Here is a 13,605-nt window from a genome sequence, read left to right on the forward strand (position 1 = left end):
ATTCCATAATTACTAGAACTACTTAATTCTGACTTAATGCCACATCACTCCATTCCCCCCCCCCCTTTAGGGGAGAACTAAATTTTAGTGCTATGACGATCTACCTATAGATGTTTTACCTCTTCATCTTTGGCATCTTTTCACATCATCGATGACCCTTACTCACCTTGCGGTAATCCTTCTGTACCAAGGATAACAAAATCCCTTACTCACGAGGGTGAAATTTAGTCTAACTGGCACATACTGTCCCTTAAGCTTGACTTTGCTCGTCTTGCTTGCTTTAGGGAAGCATCTTCCTGAAGGATTTTTAAAGGGTATTCTTCTGTAGTCTATTCTATTATCGCCGGAAGGAAATCTCTAAAATTCTCATGATGCTGACTATTATCAAATCACTCAGTCCCTAATTCATGTTTAGTTTATCTTGTTCATCAGTCCATACTGATTTCTATTATTCTGGGATCTAACGTTTCCTTTTGGTAATCGCGTTAGAGTCGCGAACTTATTTCTTGAAATGAGGATATGATTGTATGGCCTATACTCTTTTGTTGTCTCAAGGCCTGTCACCTCTCTTCTTTTCCTTCACCTGACTATAGACTATATAATATTGTCATATTTTTTATCTACCGTTGTCATCCATGTATCACATCTTACTCATAATGCTTCATTAACTCTCTTTTTATTTCCCGCTAACATTTATGTCTATCACTTTATTCTGAAAACTCGAACAAGGCATTATTTTGCTTTTAGCTCCCCTTTTCTCCATTCAGTGGCTCTTCGGGTTGCTTAACGTTCTCGCTCTACTAGGGATGCGAGTCACACTAAGATAATATTTATCCCTTCCAGGCTTCCAGTGCCTATATTTGTAGTACTCATATCTAGTTGTACTATTTTAGAGTGCACCATCTGGGTATCTCACAAGGAGATCTATTAGCACATTTGCTATATCCTTCGGAAATATCAACTAACACAAACTATCCATTCACCATTTTTGGTTACTCTTACCCCAGCCGGATCATGATATCCGTCCTTCTCTTATACTACTTTTGTTAGCCCCCATAAGGCATAAATAAGATGGGTGTGGACAATTGTACATACCTCTGTTACTGTTGAAGGTAACTCAAAATGCTTATATTTCTCTACTTGAATTGTAAATACTGATAATCTTCATTAACTGGGCGTCTCGTACCCTTATTCACCTTTCTTCTTTTTCTCATCATGAGCGACATGCAAAATCGAGTTCCTCTAACTTAACTCTTCCATAACTATGTATCTTATCATCTTTCTGGATATAGGCATCGTCGTATTATGAATAAGATAGAGTTTAGGAAATTGAGTTCTTAAAACTGAGCTCTAACACGATCTAGAGTAAGAAGAAAGAGTGACAGTCCTAAATGCCATGTAGCCTCATGCTTATAAGTGTGGTGCACAACACAACCATAAACAAGACTCTACTGGACACGACTTGTAGACTCCCTAAGACAGAACTGCTCTGATACCACTTTTGTCACGACCCAAACCGATGGGCCGCGACGGGCACTCGGTACCTTACTCAACCGAGTACCAACATAACGTATATTTCGTATCATTCCATCATAGGTAAATGAACCGAAGTAAAGCATGAGGGAATAAATTTATGCATATGACATACTGGCCTATAAGACCCAAAACAATCACTCGTACACTGAACATAGGCCGACAAGGCCATACAACCTTTCATATACATGACATTTGTCTACAAGACTCTAAGAATACATAATTATCATAAAGGTCTGGACAAAGCCCGGCCATACCAAACAATACACATCTAAATCATACTGACCAAACAAGCAACTCCGGAGCAAATGGAGTGCACCAACATCTTCCGCTAAGCTGATCGCGTACTTGGACAACTCTCGACCTGTCTATCAAGACCTGCGGGCATGAACCGCAGCGTCCCCATGTAAAAGGGACGTCAGTACAAATAATGTACCGAGTATGTAAGGAATGAAAATCAGTAAACAATAGACATGAGAGAAACATTGAGTAAAAGACTCAACATGTATATCTGAATAGCTCTGTGAATCATTTAATATAATAATGTCATGCATATGCGTATAAATGTCATACCATACATGGGTATATGCGTTCATAACATCATCAAGCCTCTTAGGGCATCCCATCATATCATCGCGTCCACTGTGGCCAAATCATCAACGTATACCAGCTGATCAGGTGGTGGTGCGTATATAACACTGTAACCTTTTCCCATATCATATATACATATATATACATACATACATATACGCGTATATGACGCCATCTGGTCATGGGTTAATGTACATGTATAAATGAATGTAATGCATGAGAAGTACGCCAATAAAATCTTTCGGAACGTCATAAGACCATTATACCTCCGATTAATATCATGAAATAAATATATCAACTTGCGTATTTTCTGAGACCCATGAACAGACGATAGAATAATAAGACTTATGGGAAATCAAGAACATATGCATCTCTAATACTTCTATGAATAGAGTCATTTACGGAAGTTGTGCATTTGCTTGTTTCGTTTGTGTCGTATAGATCATGCCAAAAAGAAATAAGGGATAGCCTTAACATACCTAAGCCGATTCTCTTGACAATCCCTTTAACATACGTCTTGCGAAAACACGTGACGGCGGATTGAAGTAGGGAAAAATCCGTATGATATTCTTGAAAAAGATTGTACCGTGCTCTCTTAGAATTGCAAATCCTGTTGCTATTACGTAGTATAACTTCATTCAAATTCATTGGTTGAAGATCCAATTCTTGGAGATTTTGGTGAATTTGATCAAACTATTGTATGGCTTTCCTTGCTAGAACAGTATCGTTTTCATTCCTATCTTTATGAATTGTTGAAGATGTTTATAAAATCTCATGTTACTTTGTGTCTTTTAAATTGGAGAGCTCTTATATTAGAATGGGTGTGGGGGGCACTTTATGTGGTGTCTTAACCACATCACCCTCTTAAGTGCCACCTTATCCTAATGACTAATGAGTCATTAATTAGAATAGGGGGGCTGCCACGTCAGGGGGGATTTAGATTTATCCAAAATTTTACCCTTTTTCCTTAATCAACTTATTAATCTTCCACTAATTCAATAATTAATCAATTACCCACATAATTAAGAATAATCTTAAATTACTTAAAATACTACTCACTTTTAACACACTTTGTACACCTTACTATTATGCTCATGTGGTACCTTGCATGGCACTAGTCCATAAATATCGGGTATTTTAGCTCTGGCCGTATTTTATCCCAAAATATCAAACTTCGACGAAAATTCATTTTCCTCGATTTGCTTACCCTCTCACCCTCACGAATTTACTCATTACTTGTTTGAAACATTATAATGCTTATAATCTCATTCCCGAACTTACGTCAATTAACTTACGACGAAACATTAACGTACAAAAATACGGGAAATAACATCTCATTTCTGATCTTTCATCAATTTATTTATGGTGTACTTTTACGTACGAAAATATGGGGTGTAACATATGACATGCACACCTCACATGATATATTTCAGAAATTGGTGGGTGTAGATAATTTTAATAGTGTAATAGCATTATTATTGTTAGAGGCATTATCAAATGACATACACGAAATATTTTCTTAAAGATTGTAAAATATAGCAACTTCATGGATAGTATTACTTATGAATGCACCAGTATGACTTTGATCTACATCGTATTTAAAAGCAATAATATGTTTTTGCATACAAAATATATCATCTATCCAATGGCATGTAATAATCAAATAATCATTTCCATTAACAACACGACCAATATGAGAAGCAAGAGAATCTCTAAAAAAAAGACTAGCGAACAAATAACGGATATATGTCTGATATTGTCCAAGAAGCCTAAAGATATCAGCTCTACAAGTACTTCTAGGAATACCTTTAAACAAAGAGTTATAAATTCTTTGAATATAAGTAAAAAGATATGGTGAAACAGCAAAACTAAAAGGTAAACAACCTAAAACAATCATTTTAGCTAATTCTTCTTAATCTTTCACTATATCGTATTTACCCATTAAACCGCCAGTACCCGAATTAAGTTTTTGTTGGCCAGATTCTTCATCAGCATCCCATGCAATAAGGTGGTTATATACCATGTGCCTACGAAGTTGACATGTTCTCCCTTGCTTACCTCCGGTCACATGTTTATAAACTTCCTTACAAATAATACATCTTACATAATTTTTATCTTCTTCTCGTCTTTCAAAAAAAATGCCAACATTTACTACTTAATCTTCGATTCTTCTTAATAGGGAGGGGAGGCCTACCTGTATTACCACGACCCTCACCCCTAGTATTTTGACTAGCAGTACCAGGTGTAGGTGGTGGTGTTTCAAGATTATTAGGTGATTGAATATCATCTATACCATAATCTTCTTGAAGTTGCTCATAATTTACATTTAAATTTTCAGGTGGTATTTCAAAAATATGTGTAAAGCTAATAGAAGAACCAGTACCACTTATTGATCTTCTAAGATTTTTACTTTACTACTACCACCCCTACTAGTACACACTTTTTTGGCTACTCTAAATATATCCATTATGTAAATTAAATTAAAAAACTAAATTTATAATTCTAAAGAATTAAATAAAAATAAACACCAAATAAGAGAAAGAGATGGAACGAGTGTACCAGGAGTCCGAATGCCGCACCAAATTTGATATCACACTTCAATTGATATTTGATGATATTGATATCACACTTCACTTAATATTTGACAATTATAATTTTGTAGTGGCTAAAGTAAATACTTGATAAAACTTGAAATAATAAGTAATTGAGAACACGAGAACAATAAACAATATTATCAAGAGAGAATTGAAAGAGAATTAGAGTAGTAAGAGCAAATTGTGGGGGAAAAAAATGAAGAAGATAGGCTATTTATAGTTTTTTTTTAAAAGGTTAAAAATGTAATTTATCAATTATTAGGGGTGGAAGCTATTTTCTCAATGGGTAGACCGAAATGATCAAAAATGTAAAAAATGGTCGTTGCCCCACGACTATTTTTAAATTTGACCGTTGGCAACGGTCAAAATAAAAAATTACATAACGTTAACCAAGATGTAGCCCGGTAAAAACCCGTTTAACGGGTTACCGACTTCCGGGGAACAGGTTACCAAAAAAGGCCTGCCCCATCCGGCTAAACCCCTAACCCTCACCAACCCGTCCCACCCCCTTAGCAGACCGGGCTAAACCGGGTCGAATCAGGTCGAACGTGGGCTGGCTCGGCTCATTTAACAGGTTTAGTATGAACAGATGCACATACGGTCACCAATAAGCCAATTTTGATTTGCTATGCAATATTTTATCATTTTGGTTTTAGTAATCAGTCAAGACATTATATTGAACTCTTACTTGTATATACATCTATCCACTCCACTGGTAAGATATCGATAGATCTTATCAATTGCTTGATATTCTGTTAATATCGATGGCACAGCTTGCTAAGACATCCACGAATTAATGAAATTCAATTTTTCTTTTTACAAATTATGAATGCAGTGGAGGTTAAACTACTAAACTCAACAGATCCAATCATAGACCAAAAGTACCAAGAACAGTTTAACCCTATCTTTTCTGAATTCAAGAATGCAGTTACGTGGATTACTAAAACAATTACGAAAAAACGAAAAACGAAGGACTTCAGCTTTACTCCTCGTTGTCCCCGTTTTGCTCTGCTTCAGCAGCCATCAACTCATCAAACTTCTCTGTCTTTCCCATCACTACTTCAATCTACAGAGAAAAACCAAAGATATCTAGTGAAACATTAAAGGAAAATGCTTTTGCCACATTGATGGTGAAAAACCAAGAGGTGGGTTAAGGCTGGAGAAAACTTCATAAGATTAAAAATGAAGCTTCATAGATATAAGATGTCTAATAAATTAAAGAATGAAAACTCAGAAAACGTGGCAAGAAAACTGGCAGATATGCTAAATTCTCTCAATTCCAACTGCTGCTCGAGGAAATCACCAACTTTTTTTCAACAGAAAGGATTAGTACAGCAAGCACAACCCAATGAGCAAAACAACGAAAATATATATGAAAGCAGGCAGAGTAAATATAACAACAGGTTCAGGTATGCACAGGCTAGTTGGTGAGCATGAAAGTTAACTTAACCACCCATACCCTACCATTCTTGAGTTTGAGAAAGAAGTTGGCACGATATCTTGGCTGAAAAAACACAGCTAAATGAGCTTATCAGCACCAGACTCGTCTTTAACACTTAACAAGGTATATGCTACCATTATACAGAAGAAGATCTGAGTCTGTTTTTCTTTCTTACTTGGAGAGAGTCTGAGTTCTGAAATTGAGTAAAATTTCCACAACAATGATTGACCAGTTTTACGTAATGTGCTTTAGTACTTGAGAGCCATTGAATAAGTATAGAATGCATCCGTTAACACATAGATATAATGCATTTCAAATATACCTTTGCTTTCGGTATTGGCCGTGCTCCGGGCTCATCCCTCATGTCCACAGTAAGTGTCCTGATCTCTGCAGAAAGTGGATTGTCCAAGTTCAGATCTGGATGCAAAAAGCCTACTAAAAGAGAGGGAATTCAAGTAGGAGAAGCCTCACTCTTCTCAACAGCAAATCCATTATTTTTTAGAATTTCAGCAACAGTCACCACTGTTGAAATAGCTGCATACATAGATAGGAAATATTGTTAATCCATTTAAGAACTATAAGACGATCCAATCCTAACAAGTAATGACAGTATCACATAACAAATAAGGATGGCCCCACACAACAAGAAAGCATTAAGTGTTAAACTGTTTCACTGATCTTAATCATCTTCCTTTTTGAACTAAAACATGATTTTCAAGCATTCTGCTCTTAGAGATCCTATGAGGTAGCCCCAACTAAGAGTTAATACTGAACCGCGCAAAATATACTCGACGACTCCAATCCAAGACGAAAATCATGACACTTTCTCGGTCAAAATTTACAACTTCAAAATTGTTCCTAGGATATCAGATTGCAGCACAGGAGAAATCGTATGCTTCTAATGATCACTGACCTCCATAACCCAGGCTGTAATGTTATGACTCAAACGTTTGCCATGTCAGCTTATACACAATAAGGGTGAAAATACTAAGACATTTACTTATCGAACTTGCAAAAATAATACAATAGTAATTCAGAAAGCTAGACAACAGTCAACATGAAAATGAGTAGTTTCATTAGATGACCTAGATGCAAGAGTAGCCAACAGAACTCTAAAAAATTCAGCTACGGAGAATTACGCCACCCCCCCCCCCAAAAAAAAAAATGAATGAATGAATGTATAAATAAAAGAAAACTATGACATCCAATTATAAGCAAGAACCAGAGCCACATATAGGGAAATGAGGTACTGTAGGATTTACCCATTCCAAGAGCAGAGAGTTCCACTTCATTGTACTGCTGCATATACCTCTGAAGGAAAATTCACAAATACTTCAGAAACTAGGCAATATTAATACCAACAAAAAGAGCAGATCATACTTTAAAACTAGTTAATAAGGTGACTAACATCTTTTAGCAATATGTTACATGTGTCAAGACCCGTACTCCATCCACAAAGAGCCTCAAACTAGACACTCTATTAATGAGCCAAACCCAAGAGGTCACTTTATGCACAATATTATTTTAAATTGTACTCATCACAACACTCAATGGTAGATCGGAAATATGTAAAGCAAACCCTCTGTGACTCAGTTCTCTCGCACCACTATGTTCTTGATTTCTCGGGCCGTGGAAAAACTAGAACAGACTACTAAAATTTGCATTGTGTTCCGTTTCTGGCATATGTTTATCCAAATACAGAACAGCATTTCTTGCCTCAAATTAACCTCTAATCATCAATCACATACAATCCAGTTTCCAACATAAAAAATCTGAGACATTGTTATAGATTACAAGTTGTAGTTCTTTGCCAGAATTGTTACGCATCTCTGCCCAGGAAAACATGAAAACAACAAGTATACCTCAATCCCAGACAAGTAGGGATTGACTATATGAATCCTCACTAACCACATTACTTTATTTGAACTCATCTCATGCTTATGCAAATATAAATAAATAAAAAGGTATTAGAAGTTCTGTATACTATCTAGAAGTATACCAACTCCTAGAAAGCATAATACCTACAATAAAAGTGATAACGTTAAAACATATCCTCAACTAATATGTAACGCCAATATGGATAATGTTTTGCATGAAAACATGAAGAGAAAAAAAAGAGAGAAGAATGGACTAAATATTTTCCGATTTTCTCCCACAAGCACATTGTCTTCAAATTGGATATGGGACAAAGAACAGAAAAGCAAATAAACCAATCCCATTAAAAACATCTAACTGTCAGAATCAAAACCCAGGATTTGGTATTTAACATGCCTCCAGACTATCCTAAATTAGACAAAATCCTATCAATCGTCTCAATAAGTATTAGAAAAAAACGAACCACACCTCAGCAGTCATTAAAGGGAACCAATTACTAAATAATAATCTACACTTTAATTCTTCTATCAGAAACAAGCGAACATCTGGAAGACCCATTTAATAGTTGCAAACAAAGAACTATTAATAAAAAAATAAAAAGAGAACCTTGGCGAGGTTAACATAGAAGAAAAGGGATCTTTTGGTGTTGGAGACTTGAATTCGGTTCTTCTTTTGGATTTGGATCTCAGAAACGCTCATGCTATTCACTCCCTCTGTGATTCCTTCCATTGCTGCTGCTGCTTCTTCAAAAACCCTAATTACAACCTCCTCTCTTCTCTCTCTTCCGTTCCTCCAAATTCCAAACTGGGAAAGTAAATCTACTACCGAAGGGTTTTGTCCACAAGAAAACGACGACGTATTAAGTAATCCCTTTTCCCGTGTATGTAACCCTTTTTGTTTCTTAGGAAAATCAATTTGGCCCTCCAATATTTAGCAAAAATCAAATTGCTTCAAGTTTTAGATAAGAACTAGATGCTATTTGCTAGCAAGTGCCCAATAATTTGTGTTCCACTATTTTTGGACCAAAATATATCGTTTAATATTTTTGTACGTTCAGAAATAGTTAATAATTTTAATTATAAAGTTATTTGATTAAATTTTCATTTATTTGTTGATATCATATCTTATTATATATCTATCACATGCTTTCACCTGATTATTAGACCGCATGAATTTTTTTTAAAAGAAGTTGCATATTAGAGCAAGAGTAAATTTTAAAAAATTTGTTAATGCCTTTCTGGTTTTTTAGAACAATACTTATTTGAGTAAAATTCGAAAGTTAACATGATACTTATATTTAAGTGGGGATAGTAATGTATCTTACTTACTAGTTGGGTGCATATGCCCGACAGTACTGTTGCATCATATGTACAATTATAGGATTATCAAAAAAGTTCACCATAAGACAATTTCATACTTGTTTATATTGTTTCGCTTTATTTTTAAAAAAGAAAATAATACAGTCAAGCTGATAAAAAAATTAATTAAATATCAACATATTATAGCTTCAGTTTACGCACATTCATTTGAGAAACAAAGTTATACAATATGTGAAATATATATTAGCGACACAATTACATTCATTCCATAATCTTTTATTGTTACAAGCCACCTCCTTTTTGCGGTAGCATTTGACTAAAGCATAGAAGTTGTGCCATACCACATGACCAAGAACATGTTCTATCCTACATGACCAAATTTGAAATTTTATAGTCCCTTGGACTTGGAGAAAAGAATGGGAAACACAAGTTAAACCAGTACGATCGAGGAGGATCAAGTTATTCTGTTTCAAATTGAGAATAACAACAGACTTGCAATTTTTTCAATATAGTTTGATTTTTCATAGTCTATTTTCTGTTTCAAATTGAGAATAACAACAGATGCATAAATTTTTCAATATACTTTTATTTTTCATAGTCTATTCCATTTTGGTAATTCAAGACCGTACTTCAGCACACTTCAAAAGTCTATCTAAAGTTCTTGTCTAAATGTTATAATTAATTACTAAATTTAAAACAATTATCAATTGATTACGAAAAACAAGAGTTGAGCAACACATAATTATTAGTCGGAGAAGTAAGGGTCATTGACTAGATAGGTGCAAGCAAGATAGCTAACTTGGGATCCAATTCTTGAATTAGTTCACTTCTAAATTACTATTGATTCTCACAAATTTACTAGATGATCAGATTATACCTGAAATTAAAGTTCTTCTTTCGATTAATTCCCTGAGATAATCCAATTGGAGCACTGTGAATCATTGCTACGAACATAATGACTGTTTTAGCTTTAAAAGTAACTTCTCGCGAATGTTTTCCTATCTTCTAGTTCAACTAAAAATTCCAGAAGCTTTTTCGATTACCTAGATGAATCATAGATTTAAACTAGAGATGCAAAGAAATTTAATATAAAACTCCTCTTTTAATTAAGCAAAATAATAATCAACTTCACAATACAATTTAAAACCATGTCAATTAATTCTGGCAAGTATCAAGAATCGAATACTTAATTAAATTATCAATACACCATGTATGTCAAAACCCTAAGGGAAAAATACTCCATACCAGTAGGAGAAATCATCACAGATAAATTTAAGTAAGAAAACATGAATTCAATCCATGTATTGGGTTGATGGAAGAATTTAATTCTTGCGCCTTAGAGTCTCCAGAATTTTTTCCATTCTTCTGTTGGTCAAAAGACCTCTCAAAATTATATTTTTGGTGTATTTATACCATGTAGAAATGGGTACAGATGGAATTATCCTTTCCAAGATGAAGTGAAAAATATTTCATGCGAAAGTGCACAGGCATGGCCTGTTTCGTGGCAGACCATACGCGCGCCATTGAGGAAGTTCAGAGAGCAGAGTTTGTTAGGCATGCCACCGATCCTTAAGAGCAGGAGGTTTCTTGTGTGAAACTTAGATGTTGAAGCACACACCCTTTTCTTTATCTTATGCTATGGGTAAGGAATCAAAGGCAAGGATCCAACTCCAGTTCTTTTTAGGAAGCAACCTCTACTCTCCCCTGTGAGTTCACCCTTAAGTCTAATGCCTTAACGACCTTTTAAGCGCCTCTCACAACAACCAATGGGGCGGGACTGCACTTCCTCGTGGCGCCCCATGTAGCACGGTAGTGCAATTTTTACAGAGTGAGATTTTTCTCACTTTTTGATATCCAAACATGGTCCTCGACCCCCGAACACTATCCAGTTTAATTTCTTGAGATTTTACTCAGACTTCAAATCTTGAAACCACTTCAAATCATCCCCTTTATGTATTCTACACCTCGGATCATGCCTGTACATTCCCCTTTCATCGCTACAATTCAAAATCCTAAATCTGAAACCTAGACCTAAAAAAGTGATTTGGGATTTCGTTTGTCCTGGTTCAATTCTTTCAAATCAATTTCGTTTATCAATTTGGTTTTAGTAATTCGTGGATGTGTTAGCAAGTTGTGCCTTTATTAACGCAAATTTAACAGAATATCAAGCAATTGATAAGATCTATCCATATGTTTCCAATGGAGTGGATAGATGTATATACAAGTAATATGTTCAATATAATATCTTGACTGATTACTATAACCAAATTGTGCAAGGTCACTTGAAACTACTTCAAATCATCCCCTTTATGTCCATGCACATTCCACTTTCATCACTACAATTCAAAATCCTAAATCTGAAACCTAGACCTAAAAAAGTGATTTAGGATTTCATTTGTCCTCGTTCAATTCTTTCAAATCAATTTCATTTATCAATTTGGTTTTAGTAATCAGTCAAGATATTATATTGAACATCTTACTTGTATATACATCTATCCACTCCATTGGTAACATATGGATAGATCTTATCAATTGCTTGATATTCTGTTAAATTTGCGTTAATAAAGGCACATCTTGCTAACACATCCACGAATTAATGAAATTTATTTTTTTCTTTTTACAAATTATGAATGCGGTAGAGGGTAAACTACTAAACTCAACAAATCCAATCATAGACCAAAAATATCAAGAACAGTTAACCTTCTTATCTCTTCTGAATTCCAGAATGCAGTTACGTGGATTACTAAAACCATTACGAAAGAACGGAGGACTTCAGCTTTACTCCTCGTTGTCCCCGTTTTGCTCTGCATCAGCAGCCATCAACTCATCAAACTTCTCTGTCTTTCCCATCAGTACTTCAATCTACAGAAAGAAAAACCAAAGATATTTAGTGAAACATTAAAAGGAAAATGCTTTTGCCACAATGATGGCGAAAAACCAAGAGGTGGGTTAAGGCTGGAGAAAATTTCACGAGATTAAAAACGAAGCTTCATAGATATAAGATGTCTAATAAATTAATGAATAACAACTTAGAAAAGGTGGCAAGAAAACTGGCTGAAATGCTAAATTCACTCAATTCCAACTGCTGCTCGAGGAAATCACCAACTTTGTTTCAACAGAAAGGATTAGCACAACAAGCACAACCCAATGAGTAAAACAACCAAAATACATATGAAAGCAGCCACAGTAAATCTTGAATTTCATTAATTCATGGATGTGTTAGCAAGTTGTGCCTTTATTAATACAAATTTAACAGAATATCAAGTAATTGATAAGATCTATCCATATGTTACCAATGGAGTGACTAGATGTATATACAAGTAAGATGTTCAATATAATATCTTGACTGATTACTAAAACCAAATTGTGCAAAGTCACTTGAAACTACTTCAAATCATCCCCTTTATGTCTTCTACACCTCGAATCCTGCCTGTATATCCCCCTTTCATCGCTACAATTCAAAATCCTAAATCTGAAACCTAGACCTAAAAAAGTGACTTTGGATTTCGTTTGTCCTGGTTCAATTCTTTCAAATCGAAGCATGCGTGGCTGATTTTCATCATTATTATACGTGTCCAGAGGTCAACTGTAGTGACCTCTGAACATTAGAGCTTTGGTCGATGGATCTCCACTCTCAACGGTCGATTCTTCATCTCCTTGTGCCTAGGTAAAAGTCTTCAGTGATTTCCCATATGCTCTTCTCTGATTTCACCCAGTTTCTATCATCATACATCATTCGTCACTTTCCACTATCTATTTTGATCCGTTCGAAAACCTATGGGGCTTGAATGCCACTATAAAATGGGCATTCAATGTTCATACCTAACAGACACTGAATACGATCAGAAACATAAAAGAAAAAGAAGAAATCATTAAATTTAAGGTTTCTTACTAAGTCCAGTGGTTCTTCTATAATTTCATTTTGTTTCCTTTCATTCATGGTTCAAGTTCAACTAATGTGCTTTGGTCGTGAGTTTGGATCTCTGAAACGGCTATTGAACACTAACCTACTTGGTTTGCTACTCTACAGAAGGTCAGTATACACCGACTCTCCTTCTATCTTTGAATTAGTTGTGTAATTCTGATATCCATGATTGTTTCCTATTAATTCCCTTCGTTTGTGATATACATCAATGTTATGTGCATATTCCTGTTATGCTCTGTTTTTCTACTACTAGGTTAGTGATTCTCCTGATAAATCATGTTGTCTTGGTTGATATCAAATCTGTGTTGAGCATCTGTCCATCTCTTA

At 35.1% G+C, this 13,605-nt stretch overlaps 1 protein-coding gene across 1 annotated transcript; it reads right to left on the bottom strand.

Moving 5' to 3' along the window:
* Nucleotides 1-5,511: 5,511 nt before the first annotated feature.
* Nucleotides 5,512-8,859, bottom strand: LOC107783239 (uncharacterized protein At2g34160-like). Its single transcript, XM_016604205.2, has 5 exons — nt 8,641-8,859; nt 7,422-7,470; nt 6,631-6,693; nt 6,482-6,546; nt 5,512-5,784 (listed from the first exon to the last, which is right to left on the bottom strand). The coding sequence occupies exons 1-5, from the start codon at nt 8,761-8,763 to the stop codon at nt 5,701-5,703; spliced, it is 384 nt and encodes a 127-aa protein (XP_016459691.2). The 5' UTR covers nt 8,764-8,859; the 3' UTR covers nt 5,512-5,700.
* Nucleotides 8,860-13,605: the final 4,746 nt, after the last annotated feature.

This window comes from Nicotiana tabacum, chromosome 17, assembly GCF_000715075.1.
Source record: "Nicotiana tabacum cultivar K326 chromosome 17, ASM71507v2, whole genome shotgun sequence".
In the NCBI taxonomy this organism is placed as follows: Eukaryota; Viridiplantae; Streptophyta; class Magnoliopsida; order Solanales; family Solanaceae; genus Nicotiana; species Nicotiana tabacum.